The sequence below is a fragment of the Pecten maximus genome, chromosome 1 (genome assembly GCF_902652985.1).
Source record: "Pecten maximus chromosome 1, xPecMax1.1, whole genome shotgun sequence".
NCBI classification, from domain to species: Eukaryota; Metazoa; Mollusca; class Bivalvia; order Pectinida; family Pectinidae; genus Pecten; species Pecten maximus.
The window spans coordinates 32,203,641-32,230,457 of record NC_047015.1 but is presented as its reverse complement, the minus strand read 5'-3'; the positions used below and the strand labels follow the sequence as shown (position 1 = coordinate 32,230,457).

At 35.8% G+C, this 26,817-nt stretch overlaps 1 protein-coding gene across 2 annotated transcripts; it reads right to left on the bottom strand.

Annotated features, from left to right (window-relative positions):
* Positions 1–1,628: 1,628 nt before the first annotated feature.
* LOC117330563 lies at positions 1,629–21,395 on the bottom strand. Of its 2 annotated transcripts, none has more exons than XM_033888981.1 (2): positions 20,861–21,395; positions 1,629–4,083 (listed from the first exon to the last, which is right to left on the bottom strand). In XM_033888981.1, the coding sequence occupies exons 1-2, from the start codon at positions 20,873–20,875 to the stop codon at positions 3,286–3,288; spliced, it is 813 nt and encodes a 270-aa protein (XP_033744872.1). In that variant the 5' UTR covers positions 20,876–21,395; the 3' UTR covers positions 1,629–3,285. The 2 variants fall into 2 exon arrangements, with proteins under 2 accessions (XP_033744872.1, XP_033744863.1); XM_033888972.1 differs by lacking the exon at positions 20,861–21,395 and adding an exon at positions 12,390–12,546.
* Between the last annotated feature and the right edge of the window lie 5,422 nt (positions 21,396–26,817).

Below are 26,817 nucleotides of genomic sequence, written 5' to 3'. Positions count from 1 at the left end.
GTCCTGTACACCCACGATACTCCTGGGGTTTATATGGTGTCCTGCACACCCTCGATACTCCTGGGGTTTATATGGTGTCCTGTGCACCCTCGATACTCCTGGGGTTTATATGGTGTCCTGCGCACCCTCGATACTCCTGGGGTTTATATGGTGTCCTGCACACCCTCGATACTCCTGGGGTTTATATGGTGTCCTGCGCACCCTCGATACTCCTGGGGTTTATATGGTGTCCTGCGCACCCTCGATACTCCTGGGGTTTATATGGTGTCCTGCACACCCTCGATACTCCTGGGGTTTATATGGTGTCCTGTACACCCTCGATACTCCTGGGGTTTATATGGTGTCCTGCGCACCCTCGATACTCCTGGGGTTTATATGGTGTCCTGTACACCCTCGATACTCCTGGGGTTTATATGGTGTCCTGCGCACCCTCGATACTCCTGGGGTTTCAGAACGAAAATGATGGAGTTCTATGGTATCAATGGAGTTCTACTATAAAAGGTGCAATGTGATTTCTAGTTTTTATATATACATACGTTTATATTATCAATAATAAATAAGGTGAGATATATTACTTTATCATTGGTAATAAATCTCATGGCTCGGAATTACAGACCTACATGTCAATATTTGATTAATCGCATACAACAATCTCTAACCTGATGAACTCGGTATGGGATTTCACAGGTACATACAATCACAGGCGTCTGTATGCGGTAAGTATTTATAAAAAACAATGTCAATCTCTACTCTACTATATAGTAGCAGTCGGGACTAATGGGGTTTTTTTCTCTATAAATACTAACCAGATGCAGATGCCTGTGATACAATGGACTTATCTATATGGTTTTGAATACCAAAAGTAATCAACTTAAATTTGACAAATCAGTTAAATTATTTGTCATGGTCAGGCTAAATTATATCATTGGCCTATATTTATGCATGGTAAAAAATGTGTTTGTTTGCTATACATATATCAAAAGTTTGAGGGTTTAATGGTGTGTTAACTTATATCTAAGAGACAGTGTTATTCTGACTTGGGAGTTCCTTGCTTATAACAGCAAGTGGTTACAATTATGTATAACAAAGAAATTATGATAATTTTACAGTAAAATTTCATACTGGAGACTTCACTACAAGGATTAAATAGGGATCCTTGATTATATGTTTAAAGCAGGAAGTTTCTCCACCTATGTTATTAAACGGTGTAGCATGGTATTTTGATCATGGTGAATTGATCCCCACCCCCCCCCCCCCCCCCCTCCTTAATATGGAAAGGGGGGGGGGGGGGGGGTCATTTTACCATAATGGTCTTTTCACCCCAGGGTCAATTTTTTTCTATGGTGGTCGAAATACCATACCTACACAGGTAGCAATATATGCAACCATCAGCTGAAATCTAATAAATGTTTCTTAACTTCCTAATATAGAGGAAATAACATTGCATGACCTGTTAACTCCATAAAATATATTAAACTCTCTGCCGCAAGACTGAAAACATTACAATATCTTTATGAAATTAAACATTTTTTTCATTACACACATACACACAAATTGACTACCGTATAGCGGGAAATTTTAGCGGTCATAAAATTTGGCGATTTGGTCATGAAAACTGAAAGTTAAATTTTGGCGAGTTAAAATTTAGCGATTTCCATTAAATCTAGGGTTTTAATTTGGCGTTGAGCATATATATTACCTACCGGTATATATAGATAATTATGTTATGCCCATACATTCTATCCATGCTGATGAAGTGTGTTGTCAAATTAGTGTTTATATGGGTATGTGTACAAGCAACAGATAAAGAGAATTTAATCAACCGTATGCTATCGACGTGGTCATCTATTGTATGATGTGTATACGTACAGGTATGTTAAACAATGAGTATACAGGTAAAGTGTTAACATCAGTCCATTGAATGGTAAGGGTAGATGGCTTTGTTTTCACAAAAAATAATTATGATGCGATATATGTCATACTTGTATTGTTATACATGTATCGTGAGTAGTTGTTCACTAGCTATAGCTATTCATATATACCTATCAGCATTTTGGCCGACAGGTGCAAGGCAACAACCAACGTTACACACCAGTCGTTACTCTCTGGAGTTATCAAAGGTAAATGGCGATCGGAACGGAAACTAATGGCAAAATTGAAATTTTCGCGTCTTTTTAATTGGCGGTGTTAAAATGTGACGGGTTAAATTTTGGCGATCTATATACGGACCCGCCAAATCGCCAAATTAAAGCCCCGCTAAAATTTCCCGCTATACGGTAATTAATTCAGAAGGCTCTGATGCTTTGTAGATTCTTATGATTTCTATAAAATAAATTCATGCATTGTGAAGGCTGTATTTCATGTGTGATGATTCATATACACGATATACGATGGTCAGAGACTGTAGATCCGTCTTATTACAGAATTGCGTCCGTTAATTAAAAAACAAAATCATCTTGTACATATAAGTGGTATATAAGCAATCATTGAGGGCAGAGGCCTTCAGTTGACCCTACAACAGCCTGACAGTTATTGACTCTCCAAAACTAGTATGGTCTCTTGAGCTTGAACGGATATGAGGTATGCATGTCAATATTTAATTGGGTTTTTTTTTTAACATTTCCTTTTTGGAAAAGATTTTTTCAGAAATTGCTAAATGTTTAGAGTCAACTGAATACCAGTAGGGAATTCCTATCTGAATTATACAATGGTATACAGTATACAGAGAGTGGTTTAGAAAAATGAGATGACAAAATGCCATTTTTTATGAATTATAAACACTTATTGCATTGTAAAATTAGAAGTGAAAAGATACTCTTTTCTGAAGAAGGTTTGGTAGAGATATTTTTAGAATATTTAAACATATTTACCTACTGTCACCTTCATATATATATATAAATATATTTATGGTGCCATTTTGACAGGTTCTTTCATCTCTTCTCTTCAACATCATTGAATCTGCAGTAATCACATGAATCTGTCAAAAGTTTGTCAGAATTTACAGATGCATAGGCATTGAACAATACTTACAGCAATTGTTGACAGTGCAATCTATATAGTATACACATGTATAGGAATCCGGAACCTGTCGATACACATTATCATAAACACAAATGCAACACACAAGAATAACAACATTCATCTTCACTCTTCAGCAGCATTGCTCTTAGTTGAACACTGAAAAAATATTAATGAGACTTTAAAATAACTTGCACTTCGTTATATATATATCCTTCAGCAGCTTGTTAAGTAATTGGAAACCTGGTCATTATTATGAGGAGAGACTCACTGTGTCAATATTTTAACTTGATCCTCAAAATCGTCTTTGTCGATTGACCCTGTATTTACGGAATCTGTGTACCCACTCTCTGATGAGGAATTGTCTTGAGCCACATCAGATTCTGCAACTTTGAGAGTATCTGGATAGTCTTCCGCCCCATCTATAGTGAAGACTGGATTGTCAACACCCATGGAAGCCCCATTATTTACCTCTTGGCTATCACTCCTGGGTGTGTCCTCCTCCATGGCCATAGCAGCCATGGCTGACATGTCATGTTCAGACTGCTTACGTGAAAGACTATCCTCCTGGATACCCTCGAGACGAATTTTGTTTTTTAATCCCAATTTATTACGCTTCATCTTTTTCCTCATGCGAGTATTTACAGGCATTGGATTTGAATGCATGGAGGAAACTTTAGTCGTCTCTGCCCCTGGTCCTCGGCTTTTCTCTATAGCACCGTTGCGAGCAACGTGGGCTCCCTTAGAGGTAGAACGTGAACTATTAGGTAAAGCAGAAAGCTGATGAGGTTGTACTGACGGTGTCTTACTTTTTGTACACAAATAAAAAGAACTCACAGATATACTTATAATAGCAGCAGCCAATCCCGAAACTGTCAACACTATACCAATGATTTTTTTGCCTTCATCATTTTGAAGTTCTGGAGGAAGCAATGCAGAATCGAATAATCCATAATTCAAGATGAGACACACTCCTATGGATACCATAATAATCCCCGCAAGAAACATGAACACCCCTACGACACATAGGCAGCAGTGTCCAGAACTGGAGCGCATCCTAGGCATCTACAACACAAAGACAGGTCAAACGTTAATTATCATACTGTAATTATACAACAAAAAATGTAGGTAATTAGATGTGATGTCATTCAATTGTTTTATCAATATTACTATAACAATTTGTGCTGACATCACAGAGCTAATTTGACTCACAATTATTGTCATGTTATATTACCGCAATCAGCTTTAATTTTCTAGCTGCTTTTGATTCATGTTTATTATAGTAGGTTTGGTTTACCTTTAACATTGACTGAACACATTAAAAGGTAAAAAAACAGTAAACAGTTTTACATTACGACAGCTATATACTTGTCTTGCAAGTTTTCACTGCAGCTCAATTAAATGACCAAGAAATTAACTTACACAAATGTATAGCAGTTTCCAATAAATGCTAACTACCGGTATTGATTACACAAATTTATATATAGTCACATCATCTTGAAATATCTAATATATACATTACACTTGCTATTGAAATTCAAAGTCATTGTTACATCGGCTTGTATGACTTAAGGAAGCATATGAATTATCATGATCATTGACTGCTAAATTCTCTGAAGAATTCTGCTACATGCAAGCACAATGGGAGGCATTTATAAGAAAATTCAAAGTTGCATTTTTATACCTTTGTTTACTCAATGAATCAATATATACTATTTCTCTACATCTAATCCTTCTTCAAAGCTATAACTTATACCTCTCTGCACCTGTATCAAGCGGTGTATCGGTGACATAGGAAGAACGAGTGTGATGTGGTTACCATTCTAATGTAGGTAAATATCTTACAAATACCTACGTATACCTATAATGTAGGACTAGAAATGATTGATTTACACTGCCTGCCAGGAAAATTTATTGACAAACGATTCACATTTATTTGCACTGAACATAAGAACCAGCTCATGTACAATACAGGTTTTTGTTCCGGGTAGTGAGATTTTGGTTTGAAAGAATTTTTTGAAAGATATGTAATTAAATGTTGATGGCAGAATTCACTCACAGAAGGTCCTGCTGTGTGAATTATTTACAGTATTTCCTTCCTCAGAATTCGTAAAAATAAAAAGTACTACGAGGATTTTCATGTGGACTTTTTTATCATACCAAAAATAAAATTTTACCATTTAAAAAAAATGTCCCACTAAAATCACAGGGGCTTGACACATTCCTATGATCCAGAATGAAATATGAACCCCAGGTTCTGTAAATAATAAGTGATCTGCGTGACAGACACTTGGGTGAACTACCCAGCATTTCATTTTGGGTCATGTACGTCAAGCCCCTGGCCTGTGGTACATTGTAAGTGCTCTGGAGGACAGACCCTGGAGTTAATATTTCTGGTCATAGGTATATGTCTTAAGCCCCTGTGACTAAAACATAGAATGTGTCCATGATATCATGTCAATCAATATTTTCAAGTTTAGTAAAGTCCAAAGTAGAAAATAAATTATGCCAATCAATACATTTATAAAATAAATATGGATAGCATGCATGTTGCCTAGTACTTTACAGTGGCTTAGCTATCTCCAATGATCATGAGCACAGGTGTGTTGAAATCTATACAGGACCACCAGTGCATGCATTGAATAGTACTGTATGAACATGCACAGTACAGTTATATATTACATATATATATAATATAACAGTCAATACTAAAAGGAACTCAATATACTGTGGTGACTGAAAAAATAACTAAAATAGTACCAGTATATGCATGTGAATATAACAAATGTACTGTATACATCAATTATTCTTTTTCTGGGAAGATCTTAAATATGCATGCTACAGTTTATTTAGCAATTAATTAATGCATGGCGGAATTTATCATATCCCTTACAACTCTTATTACATGTGCCAAAACATGTTAGAATGAGTAATCTCTCTAAACAAAATTTTTGTTCATGTACAACTTATTTTATGCATGTTACAAAGTTATTGCTTTTTTAGATATCTTAAATTAAAACTAACTTCTACCCCCTTACAAATCTTTGATTAAAATTTACTCAAGTGTAAAATATGTCAGTTGTGGTAACCATTTTTATAGCAGCAAATTGATAATCAAATATAAACTTTATTTAGCATGAAACACTTTTGCAAAACATTAATGTCATAGTTTTAATAGCGAAACTGGACCGCATCGATCATCGGGAACCAGGTAGCTCAATTGGTAGATCATCCAGCCAGGTTTGAACCCCGGTCTGGTGATGCATTTTCCCATTCCTCTTAAATAGTATAGTCATGGTAATGCAGTGGCATACATCCTTAAGTGAATACGGAAATCCAATTATCCCACCAATCAGATGACCAAGTATTAGACCCGAGAGGTTGAGATCTATACAAGATGTCCAGAAGTACAGGTATACTCCTGAACACAGATCAAATTCACACATCAATATAATTGTAATACAATATAGAAAACCAGTGTTTAAGGTACCTGAGGTACAGGGTACTACATCCTACTCATTTACTACACACAACTCTTATAGATACAACCTTGTTTTAATTTTGTGTTAGAATAATTGCATATACAAAATAATGATAGAAGTGTACATTATTGATTGTCAATATTGTTCTCCAACAAAGTCCATTATATTATTTCTAAGTAGTGTTGAAGCTGAAAGTTCCTGTCTGTATTGATCTGAACTATCGAGTCAATCATCGTAAAAATGGTCGCAGCTGTGCTGGAATGTCAACAAGACAGGATCAGTTATTCTGTGATACATTATAGGGATATGAATGCCAGGTTACATTCCCACATTTAACGGCCAGAGTTGATTATATATATAGTTATATTTCACAAATTACAGTTGTCCGATCAAACAACCATATAGATGCAATAGTTCTCCGGGATCCAGGATTGGTGTTTTATATTTTAGAAATAATAAAAATGCAAAAAGGAATACAATCTCAATTATGAATTTATTAGACACACTATATACATGGTGTAAACATGTACACTAGACACACTATACATGGTGTATACACTAGACACACTATACATGGTGTATACACTAGACACACTACACATGGTGTATACACTAGACACACTATACATGGTGTATACACTAGACACACTACACATGGTGTATACACTAGACACACTACACATGGTGTATACACTAGACACACTATACATGGTGTATACACTAGACACACTATACATGGTGTATACACTAGACACAATATACATGGTGTATACACTAGACACAATATACATGGTGTATACACTAGACACACTATACATGGTGTATACACTAGACACACTATACATGGTGTATACACTAGACACACTATACATGGTGTATACACTAGACACACTATACATGGTGTATACACTAGACACACTATACATGGTGTATACACTAGACACACTATACATGGTGTATACACTAGACACACTGTACATGGTGTATACACTAGACACACTATACATGGTGTATACACTAGACACACTATACATGGTGTATACACTAGACACACTATACATGGTGTATACACTAGACACACTATACATGGTGTATACACTAGACACACTGTACATGGTGTATACACTAGACACACTGTACATGGTGTATACACTAGACACACTATACATGGTGTATACACTAGACACACTATACATGGTGTATACACTAGACACACTATACATGGTGTATACACTAGACACACTATACATGGTGTATACACTAGACACACTATACATGGTGTATACACTAGACACACTATACATGGTGTATACATGTACACTAGACACACTATACATGGTGTATACACTAGACACACTATACATGGTGTATACACTAGACACACTATACATGGTGTATACACTAGACACACTACACATGGTGTATACACTAGACACACTATACATGGTGTATACACTAGACACACTGTACATGGTGTATGCACTAGACACACTGTACATGGTGTATACACTAGACACACTATACATGGTGTATACACTAGACACACTACACATGGTGTATACACTAGACACACTATACATGGTGTATACACTAGACACACTTTACATGGTGTATACACTAGACACAATATACATGGTGTATACACTAGACACACTATACATGGTGTATACACTGAGCATAAATGACCAAACAGCATAACAGGTATTTGTAGACTTTCAGTGCTCAGGGCAAAAAATTAATTACTGCACAATATTAAAAATAGAAACACGAGTTTAGAGCTTGAAGGTTAAATATATGTAAACTAACTGTTGTAACATTGCATTGTCACTATAATATTTACATGTATGAAATACAATGTACATGTATGATTCCTCAAATAATTAGGCTAACAGTTTTTGAATGAATATTGAGAAAACACATCTGTTTAATCGATTATGATAAGAGGGGGCTAATAATTACAATAGATATATGTCATGTTACTTCTTCAGGCAAATAATTAAAAAAATACCTACCATATTCATTTAGATTTTTATAATGAAAACATTTAGCCTGTGTAACACTGGTAATGTCATAATAGCTTCCTCCAGATCACAATAGCCGGTTTTCTGATGAAAAGAGCTTTAACTGTAACTATATAAGGCCAGGCCTAACAAAGGACAACATTATCTAGGCATTCTGTACTACCTATCTGTAAAATATCACCAATCAATTGTTCTACACAAGCAATTTAACGATTTCTTTATTGACACTGCATCACTTTGTTTAAGTTTGTTGACAATCCCAAAATATACTGTATAGATCAATTTATAGACAAATTGGACTTATTCAAGTCCAGCTGCTTCAGTTTAAAGACAATATACTTCTTTGTTGAATCTATGAACTCTATTGAACAGCATTGTACAGTTCCATATACATGTATTATGCACACAGGAACAATATTTACAATGTACATGTACAAAGCTTATAATATCCAGAAACTTAAATGTACTAAAAAATACATAATAACAGTGGGATAATACACAGTTTTCAATAATATTTTGTTCTAACATTTCTCCATTTTTTCATTTTTCATTTTAAAACATATCAAGTAAAACCTTGTTGCTGTTACATATATACTACTACCAGTTAACCACTGTACTTACTACTTAACCATTATCATGTATATTAGAGGTGCAGTATATGTGTCTGGTGATGAACTTAAGAAAATTTCGTTGTAACAGCATTTTGTTGCTAGCAATATTCCGAATACATCAGAGTATACTACAATAAAACATTATTATATGAAAATATTTCATTACTTTTGAATACATTTGTATATACATTGTACAATCATATTCAAAAGTAATTTGAAGATTCACTTGGCAAATGAAACTAACATTGGTACTTCAAATCATATTTATATTTTTATATCATGATCAGTGCATAACAAGGGGATTATTCATTCTTATTTAGCATACCGTATTTGACCTAATAAGGGCGCCCCTACCTTTTTTCAAGGAAATACATCTTTGACTGAGTGTCAAAATGGTGTCAAAATGGTGTTCAAAAGTAATAATTCATGTGAAATATTTTGCTACTTTATGTGTTCAATTTTCTTCAGCAAATTAAGTAACTGGAACACCTGTTTTCACCACATTTTGTGTATTCCTACAGATGACATGTCAGTGCAAAGAGCACCCAAAACTAAACACACATACAAATATTATAATAACTTACCATCTTTATTTGAAGATAAAGTAAAGACTTCATTCTTGTTGATAAATAACTTTTGTTCAGAACAGAAAGCTAGTAAAAGATATTGTAAATCAATTATTAGGTCAAAGAAAACGATGTCTGATATGATCTGGGAAATCACCTGTTTCTATAAATAGAATACAAAAGAGTTCCATTTGAACATAAATGGTGGAACACACGTTCTCTGGTCTAAAGATCAGCTGCCATGGTTTACAAGTTTACAGGAGTATTCAAGTGATGTTTAAGCTTAATATATGATAATGAATAGATATCTTCATCTGGAATATTTTTATGACTGAATGTTTTACCGTTTCCACAACCTAGGGTATTCTGCTATAAGGTATAGTCTGTTTCATAAAACTTCAGAATAACTAATCTTAATAAGGGCGCCCCCACTGTCAATTACCCGCGCCCTGCGCCCTTATTAGGTCAAATACGGTATGTTATTTGCTAGCACATTTAATTAATTTACCTGTTTATTTTTTTTCTTCAAATACAGATAAATAACATTTTTCACCATAGCTGATCATACGGAGTATGCATCATCAAGCAGAATATTAGAATAAATAAACTGTTAAATAATTTGTACTATTTTCAACTCCATCTTTTCATATTTTCACTTACCAGTTTGTGACAATCCGCCACTTTTTAAATTAACCTTAACGATATCACTATGAGTAATCTGATACACAGTTTTAACACTACTTCATGCTTTCTATATGAAATTGGATATTTGTTGAATTGTTCAATGGAAACCTAGCTGAGAAAAATCATTTCTTTTTGGCCTGATTTTGAACTTCCTTGTTTAGTGAAGGGATTGTTTACATAAATATAAGCTTTATGTGTACAGATCTAGATGATGGGTCCACTCCGTATAAAAGGTTATAGGTACACTACATCCTGTCAGATTACAAGTCATATTTTAATTACGTACATATTTAAGGTATCAATCTCGTGCACATCCTAAGTAGAAAATGGGTGTGCTGAATTTAGTTTGTTTACAACAATAATATGTCGCTTACATTGTTGACCTACTATATTTATTTAATTCTTTTATTATATAAAACATTCAGCTGACTGTTGAAGAGATAAATAATAAACCACTCAATTTCTAAAAATTCAGATATATTTAGAAATTTTAGAAAAAATTCCCCTGTGAATATTCAGTTTGGGATCTGTTGACATAAATACATCCCTTTCTATTCATTTTAACTTATACCTGTTTACAACAACATCCCCAGAACTGGCATCAGGCCACCTCTAAATACATTTTTACATATATGTCAAACTGATCCAGCAGAATACATACATGTATATATGTACATATAAACTGAGTTTTGACTGTTAATCAACCCACTTGTGCAATACACACAACAAAACAATAGAGAATTAGACAATGGTTTAGATGGTACTCAAAGATACTACAATAATTAAAGGGCTTTACAAGTGGTCTGGGAACTAGAGAGTATTCACTGTATTAGAGCTTTGGACATATATTTTGTAATTCTATCTATAGCTATACAGAATTGTAAGTATGTATACTACAACCAGCTCTTAATGTCTAAAGTATCAAGGAATTTGGACTGGCAAGATTTTACTGGGTCACATATAACTCAATCATGATCACACAAGAAATTACCAGCTCTCAGCCATGCAGACAAAAAGTAAACAGATCATATATAGTCCTGTCATAGTCTTTAAATGATATTCAGCATCCTCTCTATGTGCAGATGTGAATGTGAAGTTAAATTCCATAACAATTACATATGATAAAGATGTTATATATTCCAAATTTAACTTTCCTTCATAAAGAATATTTTCATTCTTTTACAAACAAAACTTCTGGGAATTATATGATTATTACATAACATCATGTTTCACAAAAAATCTATGTATACAATTTAGTATTTAACTTTTTTCATGTTTATGGATCTGGACAAAATATGTTTTAATCACAGAAATGTGTAAAAAATATTTTGTTTGACATCTAATTCAATTTCCACTTCAGAGGTTCATAACTCCCGACTTTTGGACTCAATATTTATGTAAATAATCTCCTAGCCTTGTATTCAAGCAGAATGGAAAATAATGCTTAAGCCAAAAAAATATGTACCGAAAGTAGTCCTACTATTGTGAAATTGCTGTATCTTACAGATTTTGTGTCTACATACAATATTTATATAGGGCTACCCAATATTATTTTATGACTTTGTGCTGTGTGAATATAATAAATATGTCACAATCATCTTTTGGACCTAATTCTATTATAAACACGTCTGTAATATTTGACAATTTAGAGATAAATGAAAAACAATGACTTCTGTGTATGTCTATATATAGATCTCGATCGTGTCAAGAGTTACCGTTCCAAACGGTCCTATGGTGGTTTCACGGTTTTCTTTAGCCTACATTATGAATGTGTAACTGCAATTTTATATCTATATATAGACGACATGCCTCATGTGAACACTGTTATAAACAAAATATTATTATTTACGCAAAATTTACCCTACCTGTATATAATCCACTGGTTGGAGCTCTATGACAACTGAAACTACGTCGAGTAAACAAAACTCCACAAAACGATTCACAAACTTTAACCGGACAAACGTGTCACATATCAACACTCGATTAATCATGAACAGTTGAATTTACCTGGATAACTCCGAGAATGATGTCCAGAATTGATTTCTTCGGCTTTACTTCTACGGGAGCCATGTCGCCATGTTCCGTGAACAACGTACCTGACTAATACACCTGGCTATCGTCACTACGAGCTTTGCCATTGGTGTAATTTTTACCGTGGTTCAATGCATTCCACAAGGGGAAGTAACTCTTTGTAGTATACTACCGTGGATTCCAGTAAACACAACACTAGGCCTACATTATTGTATACTTGGATAGTGGTAGGCAAGAACTCCACGGAAAAGCCGTGACTTATATATATAAACAAAGTGATGAAAACCATTTAACAGAAGATCTTTCTTATTATACAGGTATCAAAATTATACACAGCTGGGTCAAATGTCTGTCCGCATCTAATATTCTGCTACTTTTCAGTCTAGTACTTAGACTACCCAGAGACCTATATACTAGTATATAGGTCTCTGGACTACCTTAACCATTTAAATGTTTTTTGGGGGGTTATTTCAACGAATTTTCCTGAATTTGTTGATAAACCGATTCAAACAAAAGTTTCTTCGTTGAAAGATATTGGTTTCAAGTTTATTTTCATAATAGTTTCATTTACAATGTATTTTCATTGCTTTCTTACATGAAAATGCAAAAGTTATTTACTACATGGACTTTCGAAACATCATTTTGATGATATTTTGGTACAAGGTAAGTGTATGGAGGATGACTTTGCCACGGGTAATTTGATTTTATGGCAGATTTTAATTTCTTCTAACATACGGGGTATGGTGCATCGGTATTTTACATGATGAAACAATAAAATACAACAATGAATGAAGTTGTTTGGTGGAGCCTATAACTTAAATTACTTCGCGAGTAGATCCGGACTCGATCTGGGGTAATAACTCCTATGTAGAGAAGTAGCACTACTACAAAACAAGGCCTGTCGATATTTTCTTGGAGCATCGGAAGTTTTCCAGTAACTTGGCCACAAGGGGTGACATGGGTTGGACGTCAACTACTACGAAACAGAATATTAATCAAATACGAAAAGTGATAGTACATTGAATAACATTGATAAATGGTCCAAGTCTCTCCGTAATTCTTGTAATTCGCGAGTTCATAATCTAATAGTAAAAGCTAATTAAATGGATTAAGTTTCAGCATAAGTCATTAAACTGGAAAATGAGAAATATCAAAGAAAATATTGATGCTGACAGCTGGCAAAATCTATTGTGGAATGATGATGGAAATGCTTATTGTAATAAATTACGTCTTTATTTAAGGATTAACATCAATTATTTTTTCCCAAATCTTCTCGCCAATCAACTTTATGCTATGTGGAGGAGAAGAAGCGACTTTTCGTGGCTTTTTATTCATGTAACATAACGTGGCTATATACGTACCGTACCATATAAACAGCTTTGGGTAGCCTTACCTTATTAACTTTTAGCATGCAATATCTTATACTTCATTTTGTCTTATAGTGTCTAAATAAGTCATAAATGGTTAGACATAACTTACTTTGAGAGAGATATTTTATGATGTACTTTATATGATGCAAGGTGTTTGACACTTTAATAAACAATTGAACTTGAACTTGTGTCTTTGGGCAAAACGCTTTACGCTAATGTTGCTTTGGATGGCATGCGACATGCCTCCCATATGTTGCTCAGTGATATGTTACCACCTACTACAAGGAGACCCCGCCTCAGATAAACCAAACAAACAAATGAACGGAACGTTAAAACTAATGGAAAGAAACAAGAATTATTGACTGTACCACATGACACCCTACTAACCACGGAGATTTAATATTCTATAATTTCAATGATGGTCGCGATACATTAAAACCTTCCATATAATGTCCTTAATGTAATTACATGTACCTGTGTCGTATTCATTAAGTATTTTTAAATATTTAGTGTGGAGATAGATGAGCGTCGTGATATAAACCTACTTAAGATTGAACGATTTTCACTACTTGGCAATGAAATTCATGTCAAAAAGCAATTATTTGGTATTTGCATGGGCTGCATCTGTCCGTCCTATGCAATCTGTACCCTGAGTTATAACCCTTACACTCACGGGTGTAGGGAACGACAAATCTTGGTAGAGATTGGAACTAAGCGAAGCCGCTGGTGCTGTATTCTGCCAGAAATAGTGATAGTAAGATGGCAAAATGTGACTCAAGAGAAAAAAATCTGTCTATTTTGGATTCGCAAAGACGCTTGTCAGTAATGTGCGATGTTTTTGAATAATATGACGACGGAATCGTACAACGATAATATCGAATACTATCACGATTACATGAAATCACATAATGAGCAAAGCGTATAATATAATGTTAAAACTAAATAATGTTACGATTACATCTAAGTAAAACACTGATAAAAACCAAAAATTATAATAATGACGTCATATGGTACAATGATAAAATCAAACAATACAATGATGACATCATATGATACAATGAAAACTCAAACAATACAATGGAAACTCAAACAATACAATGAAAACTCAAACAATACAATGAAAACTCAAACAATACAATGGAAACTCAAACAATACAATGAAAACTCAAACAATACAATGATAACATCATATGGTACAATGATAGAACAAACCATACAATGATGACATCATATGATACAAGGATAGAATCAAACCATACAATGATAACATCATATGATACAATGAAAACTCAAACAATACAATGAAAACTCAAACAATACAATGAAAACTCAAACAATACAATGGAAACAATATACACGTAATGATGACATCTTATAACAATGAAAACTCAAATCATATATTGAAGAAATACTATAAGGAAATATCAATTCATATAGTATATCTATACCATATATGACAGCTATGGCGTTTCCTACCTATACAGTGGTTTTCCAACCTTGCTTTATCATGTATCTAAGAATGAACAGAAGTATCACCGAGCCATCACACTTTAAATGTTTGACACACCGTAAATGTATATATACAACAAACATGTATAGACTATTTCTATACATCGCCAGAACTGCAACTGACGAAGTTAGGATTGTCAAATTGGCTGCTTTAAGCTACCGATTTAACATAATATTATTGAGTTTCCGGAAGTGGACAAACCAGATGGCTTAGTTTCGGAAACCTACTTATCAGGCTTCCGCCAGTTTCTGTTGTTTCCCGCTTGCACAAATATCCAGTGATTCTCATCAGTAACAGAGACGGATGTACTTTCGGGGCCTCAATTTCAAGGTCAATGTCACATTTACATTTTAGGTCAAAACCGTGCTTTGGAGAAAAATTTTACCATAGTCTCCTGAAATACTATGGACAGACAGAGTTTGGGAACCTTACAGAAAACCCTCTCTGTGTTTTCGTTATTTATAAATCATGACAAAAATATGTGTAATGATAGAATATATACCCGAATGATGAAATGTGATTCTATTAAAACCAGGTAAACTACCCACTGAATACAGGGGATCTCTAATGCGGTGCTCCACTCTTTATATGGTTCACGTTCTATTTTCAGATGTTAAGGCTGCACAAAATGGCGATATCGTCGAGGGAAATATATAGTGATTCGGGACGTTTGTACTTTAACAAACAGGGCGGTGGCGGTATGCAAGGGTGGCGAACTTAACGAGGAAATTATATAGGGGGGAATCCGTTCCAGAGCTAAGGTGGCGGTATAGATGCGACCTAGGGTACGTGGCGGTAGATTCGGGTGGTGGTAGGTCGAGGATAAACTGTACATACAAAAAAATGTACTTTACTGATCTGTTGATGCAACTGCAGATTTGACGGAAATTAATGACTGAAACGCCCGAATGGTTTTCCGATTGTTCTCTTGTCATTAGGGTACAGGGTACATATATTTACCGTTCTGACCACTGGTCGTCTCCAGTTTTCCGCCAACATAAATAATTACGGAAGTGGAACAATATATTTTCAGGAGTGTAAGTGAATGGTTTAGACTTCAATTGACGTCAGTTTGCAAGTTAAAATTGGTGTTGTCACAGGGCATTTACCAGTACTCACAATTAAATGTGTCTTACTAATGGAATATTTTCATTGTGAAAGGTCAACATCTGTAACTGTACATTAATGTAGAATCTATATGCCATAGACTTCTGGGTTAATAGCACTGTGTGAATAGAGCGGCCGTTAAGTTGTTAACTTTAAGTTCCCCCACGCAGTATTCCTTTCAAAACACACGAGAAGTGTTCAACGCCGAATGGATTTACCTCGAAATAATATACAAACTCTAGGTATACGTGACAATTAAGGGTTCATAGGATTAAAAAGTCATAGTTTTAAAATACTCATCGAAAGGCGTATACTTATTCATTTCCAGAAATCAGATTATAAACAAACCTTTGATTAACTACAATAATAGTCCCTGAAGGTACCCCCTACCTCATGAGGTAGGAGGTAAGGGGTAAGGTAGGGGATGGGAGTAAGGTAGGGGGTAAGGGGGTAACTTAGGGGGTGAGGTAGGAGGTAAAGGGGTAAAGTAGGGGGTAACTTAGGGGTAAGGTAGGGGGTAAGGGGGTAACTTAGGGGGTGAGGTAGGAGGTAAAGGGGTAAAGTAGGGGGTAACTTAGGGGTAAGGTAGGGGGTAAGGGGGTAACTTAGGGGGTGAGGTAGGAGGTAAAGGGGTAAAGTAAGGGGTAACTTAGGGGTAAGGTAGGGGGTAAGGGTGGGGGTAAGGTAGGGGGTAAGGGGGGTAACTTAGGGGGTGAGGTAGGAGGTAAAATTAAGGGGTAATGTAGGGGGTAAGGTAGGAAGGGTGGGGTTAAGGGTGGTGGTTAGGTAGGGGGTAAGGGTGGGGGTAACGTAGGGGGTGAGGTAGGGGGTAAGGTAGGGGGTAAGGGTGGGGTGACGTAAGGGATGAGGTAGGGGGTAAGGTAGGGGGTAAGGGTGGGGGTGACGTAGGGGATGAGGTAGGGGGTAAGGTAGGGGGTAAGGTAGGGGGTAAGGGTGGGGGATGGGGAGGTAAGGTAGGGGGTAAGGTAGGGGGTAAGGGTGGGGGATGGGGAGGTGACGTAGGGGGTAAGGTAGGGGGTAAGGGTGGGGGTGACGTAGGGGATGAGGTAGGGGGTAAGGTAGGGGGTAAGAATTGTACCTGGTGCCAGATTAGGTGATCGTATGAGGCGACTAGATTTGGGATCATAACAGTTTCTCTTCTAGCAACTTTGAATCTTCGTACCACAGGCGTCTGCTTCCGGTTAGAATTGATAGAAAACAATATTAGCACCTACTCTTACTATATCAACAAGATTGATAGAGTAGGAGTAGGGGCTATATATTCAATATTTTTCTACTAACACTAACCGGAAGCAGACGCCTGTGTTCCTACCGTCTCCCTTGACACTGCCTCACTTTTGGCCTCGTTCCTGTGAGGAAGGATTTTTCTCCGGTTACCCCTGGCCGAGACAGATCAGAGTTTATACATGGTAGTTGCTACTCTTTCTTAGCCCGTTGTCATTTTGAACTGGGTTCCGTATGTAGTAGACATATTGACACAATGAGGGAGGCGTCCTTGAATAATGGTTTAAGTAGTATTCAAATGAGGAATTTCGTTTAAAAATCATTTGAATGTCTAAGAAAATAATTCTAAAAGAATACATTCCTTTCACAAATAAAGTTGATGATTAAGTGTACTGTATTCGACATTACCAACACCGTCTCAATCAGCAGTGCAGTCTCGGAGGTTTCCGACGTCAATTGACAGTTCAGAGTCTCGGAGGTTTCCGACGTCAATCAGCAGTTCAGAGTCTCAGAGGTTTCCGACGTCAATCGACAGTTCAGAGTCTCGGGGTTTTCCGACGTCAATCAGCAGTTCAGAGTCTCGGAGGTTTCCGACGTCAATTGACAGTTCAGAGTCTCGTAGGTTACGACGTCAATCGACAGTTCAGAGTCTCGGGGGTTTCCGACGTCAATCGACAGTTCAGAGTCTCGGGGGTTTCCGACGTCAATCGACAGTTCAGAGTCTCGGGGGTTTCCGACGTCAATCGACAGTTCAGAGTCTCGGGGGTTTCCGACGTCAATCGACAGTTCAGAGTCTCGGGGGTTTCCGCCGATGATGATTAGGTGGTCATTTTCCGACAATTAAATGTTCTTTAACCATTCTATAGCACTCCCGTAGAGCTACATTTGTAAGTATTCTAGCATGAAATGTCGAATGCACGTGGTTGTTTGAGTCAAAGGGATACGACACCTATTGCCAACTACATATTGCTTCAATAGTTAACACTTAGCAAAGCTCTGATTGGTCTGATCCTCATTGTATCAGTTGTAAGGTCATAATTTACTGGCGTCATAAATACATGTATTGCCATTTCACTTTCAGAATAATATCGATCTGATGAACTGCAGTTATCCTTAACGTTTCAAAATACATTTGTCATGGGCTTAACATTTATGAAACTCGTCACGATTTTTATTTGAATCTGACCTCGTCAGAGGTTCGGTAGGTTATGAAATAGAAAGTCGTGCAAGATCTCCATAGCATTACAAACCCTATTTACGCGTTATACAGACAGTTTACACGCCTACACGTACACCATAACAACGACTAGCATCTAACTTGAAAACCTTACTTAGTCAAGCACTTCTATCTAAGCTAGGCCGTGCTGAACAGATTGTCGGTGTTTAATTATAACCATTGTGAAAATTCATTATTGCCCAATAGTACGTCTTTATGAATATATATATGTGGTATGTGAAGAATGAATGTCCTATGAAATCCGACAAATGTTCTTATTAAAAAACATACATATACTTTTGAATAAATAAGTTCTTGAATAGTATGTCAACTAGGGTAATTTTCCTTGTACAAAAATGTACTTTCAAACAAGGCATAAGTTTCACAAACGTTTCCTAAATCCCTAAATATTACTTGTATATAATGTAAGTTTCCTAAATCCCTAAATATTACTTGTATATAATGTAAGTTTCCACAATCCCTAAATATTACTTGTATATAATGTAAGTTTCCTAAATCCCTAAATATTACTTGTATATAATGTAAGTTTCCACAATCCCTAAATATTACTTGTATATAATGTAAGTTTCCTAAAGTAACAGCTTCCTATTACTCGGTAGTGCTTCCTTATGGTTAAACTTTGTTTGGTAATAGTAAGGACATGTTTTAAGCTTGATGTAAGAAACCTTCATGGATCTTCTTTGTTGAAGATGTCTACTGAGAGAGTATTCCTCTAGCTGTAGCTATATTTTTGTATATATATATATATATGTAAATATATCAACACTTACACCAGGATACATGTACATTGATAAAAAAATGGAAATTGAAAAAAAAAAAAAAACGTTTAGGAGGACATCTAAAATATAAAGATTGATAAAGTTGTTATTTGTGTTATATAGTGCGACGCGCGTGCTATTGAATTCAGTACGGCCTTCTCGTTTATCATGGGATATAATCATAAACATGTTAAACAAGGACCTTTACGATCTGATTAAATCGTCTGTATCTACTTCGTTTATTCCAGGCGTAGCACGTGGTCAACGAAGCAAGTTACATTAGATATACTTAGTCTGAAACAATTTTAAGATAGTGAGAATACTGAGATGACTTTCAATTTTGTTGTTATGACGTTACAAATAATTATACCTGATGGAATTTCTGTCACCTTAAATGTTTACAGGAATATTGCAGTTAGATTGCGTAACATGTAAACTATACTGCCAAGTACACCGGTCACTATAACAGCGTCCACCAGTACCTGGCCTGGTTGTCCAGAAATATTGATGGATTATATAGCTTAACGATGTAAGAACAATGACTACATTTCGGATGATGTATGAATGCTATTAAAGAAGAGTCTACGTTTTTAAAATGGCGCTTCAACTAAGAAAAGTGATAATTTGATGAACAATAGTGACATTTTCCGGAACCAGACGTTCACGATAGCTCACCGGTTTGTAATGTTGTCTAGTGGGTACCGTGTGCTAATGAATGACCGATATTAAACTTTAAAATATCTTAGTCTATCAATGTATATACAACTTTGTTTACAACTGTCAACCATGTATGATACTATGGGTCCTCGCTGTTCTTTAAAGAACAGATGTCCGAACGGTGAACCAATAAATACGATCACTTATAGTGAAATACAATTATATTGATACACTGTTTTTAAATGAAAACCATTCGCTTAAAGGAGAGAAAAACGTTTTAAAATATATCTACTTCCCACATTGAACAAGACCATTTACTCTATCATCGTCCGAACAACGAGTTTTAAATTTACAAATGATTTCTGTATTCCAGTCATCGCTGTTTCTTCTAATGTTTAATTCGTTGTGAGAGACATAGTTTAGTTATAATAACATTTTTTTGGTAATTGATTCATTTGTAAAAATAAAATAGGCGTGTCCCAACCTCAGATATTGCTGAACGTGTAACGTTCAGTATACACAGGTTTCACTTTAGGACAAATCCCGTACATTACAATACTTACATGTATCCCCATCATAAAGTCCTGTACAGTGGCCACACGTTACGTCAGTGGCATATTCCAGTGATCGAAGATCTAGGAAATGGACGGGAACATGAGCCGTGTATCCCAAGGTAGTCGCTGATCACAGAAGTGTAGAGTTCCACGAATGTCGTGTCATTTTTCAGCTGCGTGGTACGATGCCACCCGCGATAAACAGTGTGGAATCTCAAGCACAGAACATAGGAGTGGCATCACAATGTTTAACATACGTTGGCATATTTAGCATAAGACTTAACACATGTTGATATGACAACGCATGATTGTACAGCATTCCATAATTCAGAGTGGCATGTTGGCATCAATGATTAGCTAGGTGGCAACTTACATAAATGATTCAATAAATTGCCATGTTGGATTCAATTGTAACAACTTTTTTATCAATGTGGCATCTATTAGCCTGTGCGGTTGCCACAAGTCAAACATGTCCTCGACGAACCATCGTCCATGTCCAACTTACGAGCTTATAGTAAGTGTCTGTCTGCCATGCCCTATATCCCGTCGTGTTGGAGCGTGATTTGGTTTATAGTGATTTAGTTTTAACAAGTTCCTTTCGTCATGTGGGGGATTTAAATAGGGGATGTCTTTGTTTACACAGACGAATAAGTAATACTTCTTTTAACAGGTAGTCATTGGAAGAATATGATTATCTACCGAAATCTGTCATGCGTGTCTGTATTTGGTATCGGTTTTACTTTAACCAATATATATATATAGCCAATCATCATCTACAAGTGTTGACAAGAATCTACCTAACGGACGCAATCGACACGACGTCGCAATATATTGACAAATACGACTCTTACCTTTTTTGTTGTCCCTTTAAACATTTATAATTTTACCTTTACTCACGGTAAGTAATTTTCTATCTAACTTGTGACCTTAAGGGTATATGTATGATTATAAGAAGTACGGGAATAGTTAAATCCTTTTAAATCTGAGCTATTCAGGCTGGTCGTTCTTAATCAAACACCCACAAAAATGCTACATTTTATGTGCATGTATACTTGTACTCCCCCCCACCCCCCTCCCTATACATCACTTTCTCCCTATATGCACGCCTTCCTCATTCAATACATCCCTTCCTCCCTCTCTACATCACTCCCCCCCCCCCCCCCCTTATTATAACCCCTTTCTCTCTCTAAATATCCCTTCCTCACCCTCTACATCACCATCACCTTCTCCCTCTATGCATGTCTTTCCCCCTCTATACATCCCTTCCTCCCTCTCTACACCCCCCCCCCCCCCCCCCCTTATAATCCCTTCCTCCTCTTTACATGTACATCCCTTCCTCCCCCTATAAATCCCTTCCTCCCTCTCTACATCACTCCTCCCCCTTATAATCCCTTCCTCTCTCTATAAATGGACATCCCTTCCTCCCTCTATACATCCCTCCATCCGTCTATACATCACTTCCTCCCCTATAAATCCCTTCCTCCCTCTCTACATCACTCCTCCCCCTTATAATCCCTTCCTCTCTTTATAAATGGACATCCCTTCCTCCCTCTATACATCCCTCCATCCGTCTATACATCACTTCCTCCCCCTATACACCCCCCTCACTTCTTCACTCTATAGTGTCATTCTTTTATAGTTATTTCAACAACTCCAATAGTCAGTTAATTATATCTTAATTTAAATTTCTTGAGTTTTCTACATATATGGTCGTTGGTTTCTCTTTTCGAGATATGAACAATGTATTTTTTTCACACAAATACATGTTCAAACCTCGAACTCACGGTCAACAATAGCGATCAATTATTAAGTGACTTAATTAACGCCTATAACAATACAACAATACACAGCCAATTCTACTTTGTACTATTGTCCCCTAACAGCGTCAGAGTGACGAATCTTTTCTGTATCAGTACACAGATACAACTATACACGGAAACAAGTTTCACGAATAAATAAGGTACATGTATGCTGTGAAATCATACATATTAATATGTACAGTACATGCAAAAGAGGGAAATTCATTATTTATAATTGATGAGATGCATGCTACTCTAGACGTATTTTATGTTTTTTATGTGTTTGTTGACTTTATCGCCTATGAAAACCAGGGTCATTTTGAGGCCCGTCACGTGCTACCAGAACAATTGGAGCCTCCCTAAGACGCAAACACGAAAACACAGGACGGTCCGTGATCCTACATTCATTATTATCACATTGCAATTTTTTTTATTACAACTCATTTGCATAATCATACATGATAACGTATAATACATCTGGTTTACGGGACTTGAATTAATGGAGAATGGACAGCATCATTATATTAATGATTTTTTTTTTTCAAATTATTTGCATCATAAAATTAACAAACTTACTCAACTTTTTTTTTACATTGATAGTATTTAAGAGCTGGACTAAACACATATGTGTTTTTTTCCCCAATTGTATCTTTTTATACACTTTGTTCTAATATCACGATAAACGTGACACATACAGCTGTAAGGCAAAATTGAATTCATCCTCAATATCCTGATGAGGATCACACAATTAACATACTAGTATACGTTTCCACCTTTCTTTATACACATAACGTCCTGATTCAATACACAAACTTTACGGGGTTTCTTTGTTATATACCTGATCAAATAATGCTTCAAAACAACATCACTTACTATGTGTCTGTATAAGTAGCACTTATAGAGACCAACCAATCAATTGTTTTCCCATAGACTTTAGTGTTAACGTTTTGGATTATTTCATTCAAATTCTTGAATTCAATATGACGATTATGGTTTATAACAAAAGTCTAGGGTCTGATATAACACCTAATCCAAAAAAAAGTTGGGTCCTTCAGCTCAAATTTTCTCCAGGGTAGCCATTTTGAAAACAGGTGAATTTCGCAGTAAAAATTCTCAAAAATCTTAAATAATTTTTTCCAGGGTAGCCATTTTGAAAATAGGTGAATTTCGCAGTAAAAATTCTCAAAAATCTTAATGTTTACAATTATTACGTGAACTTTTGGGGGAAAACCAATCGGACTTACGAAATTTATATCAACATTTCTTATTGATAGTTACCTATCAGGCTACATATCTTTTTTCTCACTTCATAACATACTGGCCAATCAGTGGCTGCCAGACATTTTATCCTTGGCTCAACTTACTATACACAGGGGCCACAGGGGCTGTTTCGAAAATAATTTTTTTCAATTGGTTGGTTGTTCCCTAGAAGCACCATCCAGTAAAATATATACATGTAGCTCTTGACGTGTTTTGTCATTACTTCGTTGCTTTATCAGTGGTATTATGGGAAGTAGTTACCGTATACTGGTTTACCCACACCCAAACCTAGGCTATATACGATATCTTTCACACATTCAACCCGGTTAAAACCACAGGCGCTTGCATAGAAAATATGACTTTCAATTTTTTTTGATATGACAGTGGTATGTACACAGGCGCTTGCATAGAAAATATGACTTTCAATTTTTTTTTTGATAGGACAGTGGTATATATAAAAAAAAAATTGAAAGTCATATTTCCTATGCAAGCGCCTGTGGTTAAAACATCATTTGATTTCACCCCGGGTAAATTCAATAAAACGGCATACGCAGTTTTTCAAAATAGAGTCACTAGAATCTACGATCACAATGAAGCCGTGGACGCTCACACTGTAAAGATCCCGTCTGTTTACAGGATGATCACACTGACATGTCACAATGGGGGCTTGTGTATCACACGGTAGTATCCGGGAACTTCAAGATAACTGTCAACTATTTTCTGTGTAAATGAGTGTATTTTTAATTCATACCTGTATGAACGCAGATCGATTACATCCATACTTTTGTTTTAACATTTCAATAAACATTGGTGTAACTGATTTGGTATATTGTGTAAAGACCTATTAAGAGGACGTCATTTAGGACGGAGCAAATTAAGGGAGTCTAAATGAGACAGAATTATCTTGTTTTATTGGTGAAAACAGCGGGAGTATATCTCTATGAGCCCCGCTCACTTTGCTTTTAAAAAATTTGAACTTGATGGTTTGGTGTTATAGTTGAAATATGAACTAAATTTGTCCAGTATTCATAAGGTTATGTACATGTACACAAGTTTTTTGTTTTTTTTTGCTTTTTAATTTAAACACGAATTCCTTATGATTAAATGTACATTTATTTTTGTCCATTAATATGAAATCACGTAAGAAAAACAGCGATACAAACGGTAAAGGAAGGTCAAAACGAAATTTTCAAAAATTCCACGCGGTTTGTTTCTGGACACGTATTACAATGTATATATTATTATCTATTTAGCTCGAATTAAAGGGAGATAACACACAATCTATGCACACATCCAACGGTAAGTAATTATCCAAGAAATATCAAGACTGGCAAATGTTTAAAATACTGTTATCAAATTTTGGCGAAAATAATGTCAAAACGTTATTCATAGTAGGCATATTGGTCGGTGGCGTTGACGCTGTACAGATTGGATTTTAAGTAAGCACGCGCGAGTTATCTCCCGTGTTATTTGCATGTGCATGTTCGAATTTTGTTCTACCGAACTCAGCACATTTTGCTTATATAATTTGACTGGGTAAGTTTAAGCACGATTGATAGGCAGACATTTGCTGAAATTCGATGAAACCAAAGAAGAAAGGGCGACCAGTCCACAAAGGAACACCCGTTTATATATCACCTGTATGTCAACGTAACTCAAATAGATAACAACATTCTGTCAGATGGTTTTATAACGACGGCGACAACGAAACAACAAAAGTGTATAACGACGGCGAAAACACAAACAATAAAATTGTATAACGACGATGACAACGTAAACTACAAGATTGTTTAACGACGATGACAACGTAAACTACAAGATTGTATAACGACGGCGACAACGTAAACAACAAGATTGTATAACGACGGCGACACCCAAGCAACAAGATTGTATAACGACGGTGACAACCTAAACAACAAGATTGTATAACGGCGATGAAAACGTAAACAACAAGATTGTATAACGACGGTGACAACCTAAGCAACAAGATTGTATAACGACGGTGACAACCTAAACAACAAGATTGTATAACGACGGCGAAAACATAAACAATAAGATTGTATAACGACGATAACAACGTAAACAACAAGATTGTATAACGACGGCGACAACGTAAACAACAAGATTGTATAACGACGGCGAAAACATAAACAATAAGATTGTATAACGACGGTGACAACGTAAACAACAAGATTGTATAACGACGATGACAACGTAAACAACAAGATTGTATAACGACGATGACAACGTAAACAACAAGATTGTATAACGACGATGACAACGTAAACAACAAGATTGTATAACGACGATGACAACGTAAACAACAAGATTGTATAACGACGATGACAACGTAAACAACAAGATTGTATAACGACGGTGACAACGTAAACAACAAGATTGTATAACGACGATGACAACGTAAACAACAAGATTGTATAACGACGATGACAACGTAAACAACAAGATTGTATAACGACGATGACAACGTAAACAACAAGATTGTATAACGACGGCGGCACCAAAACAGCAAGATTGTATAACGACAGGTTGTACGCTATGACTAATTTGTCTGCAATCCTGTTAGATTTATAGGAACATAACTTTCGAAGGAAGACAAATAAATACTTATATTTCAGTTTGGAAAATAGAGTTCGTGAAAATAGCAAACACAAAACCATCAATTTGATTTCAACACTTTATATTCCACCATGATGATATTCACCTTTTATACAACAAAACCAAATTTAGTGTTGAAAGTTACATTGACCAATGTTTTTTTTTTTTTTGTTTTTTTTTTTAATTCGGTAGCGCGAATTGTTGTTAATGGTTTTTATATTATATTTTCCTTGTAACCATTGTTCGTTGATGATAAACTATGTTTATTAGTTTCTATACAATCACCTTACC

Excerpts from the sequence above, each read along its gene's own strand:
- LOC117330563 (XM_033888972.1), bottom strand. The coding sequence starts at position 12,452 with ATGGCTCCCGTAGAAGTAAAGCCGAAGAAATCAATTCTGGACATCATT. Across the intron at positions 4,084-12,389 it reads TCATTCTCGGAGTTATCCAG|ATGCCTAGGATGCGCTCCAG; the intron begins GTAAATTCAACT and ends TTTGTGTTGTAG.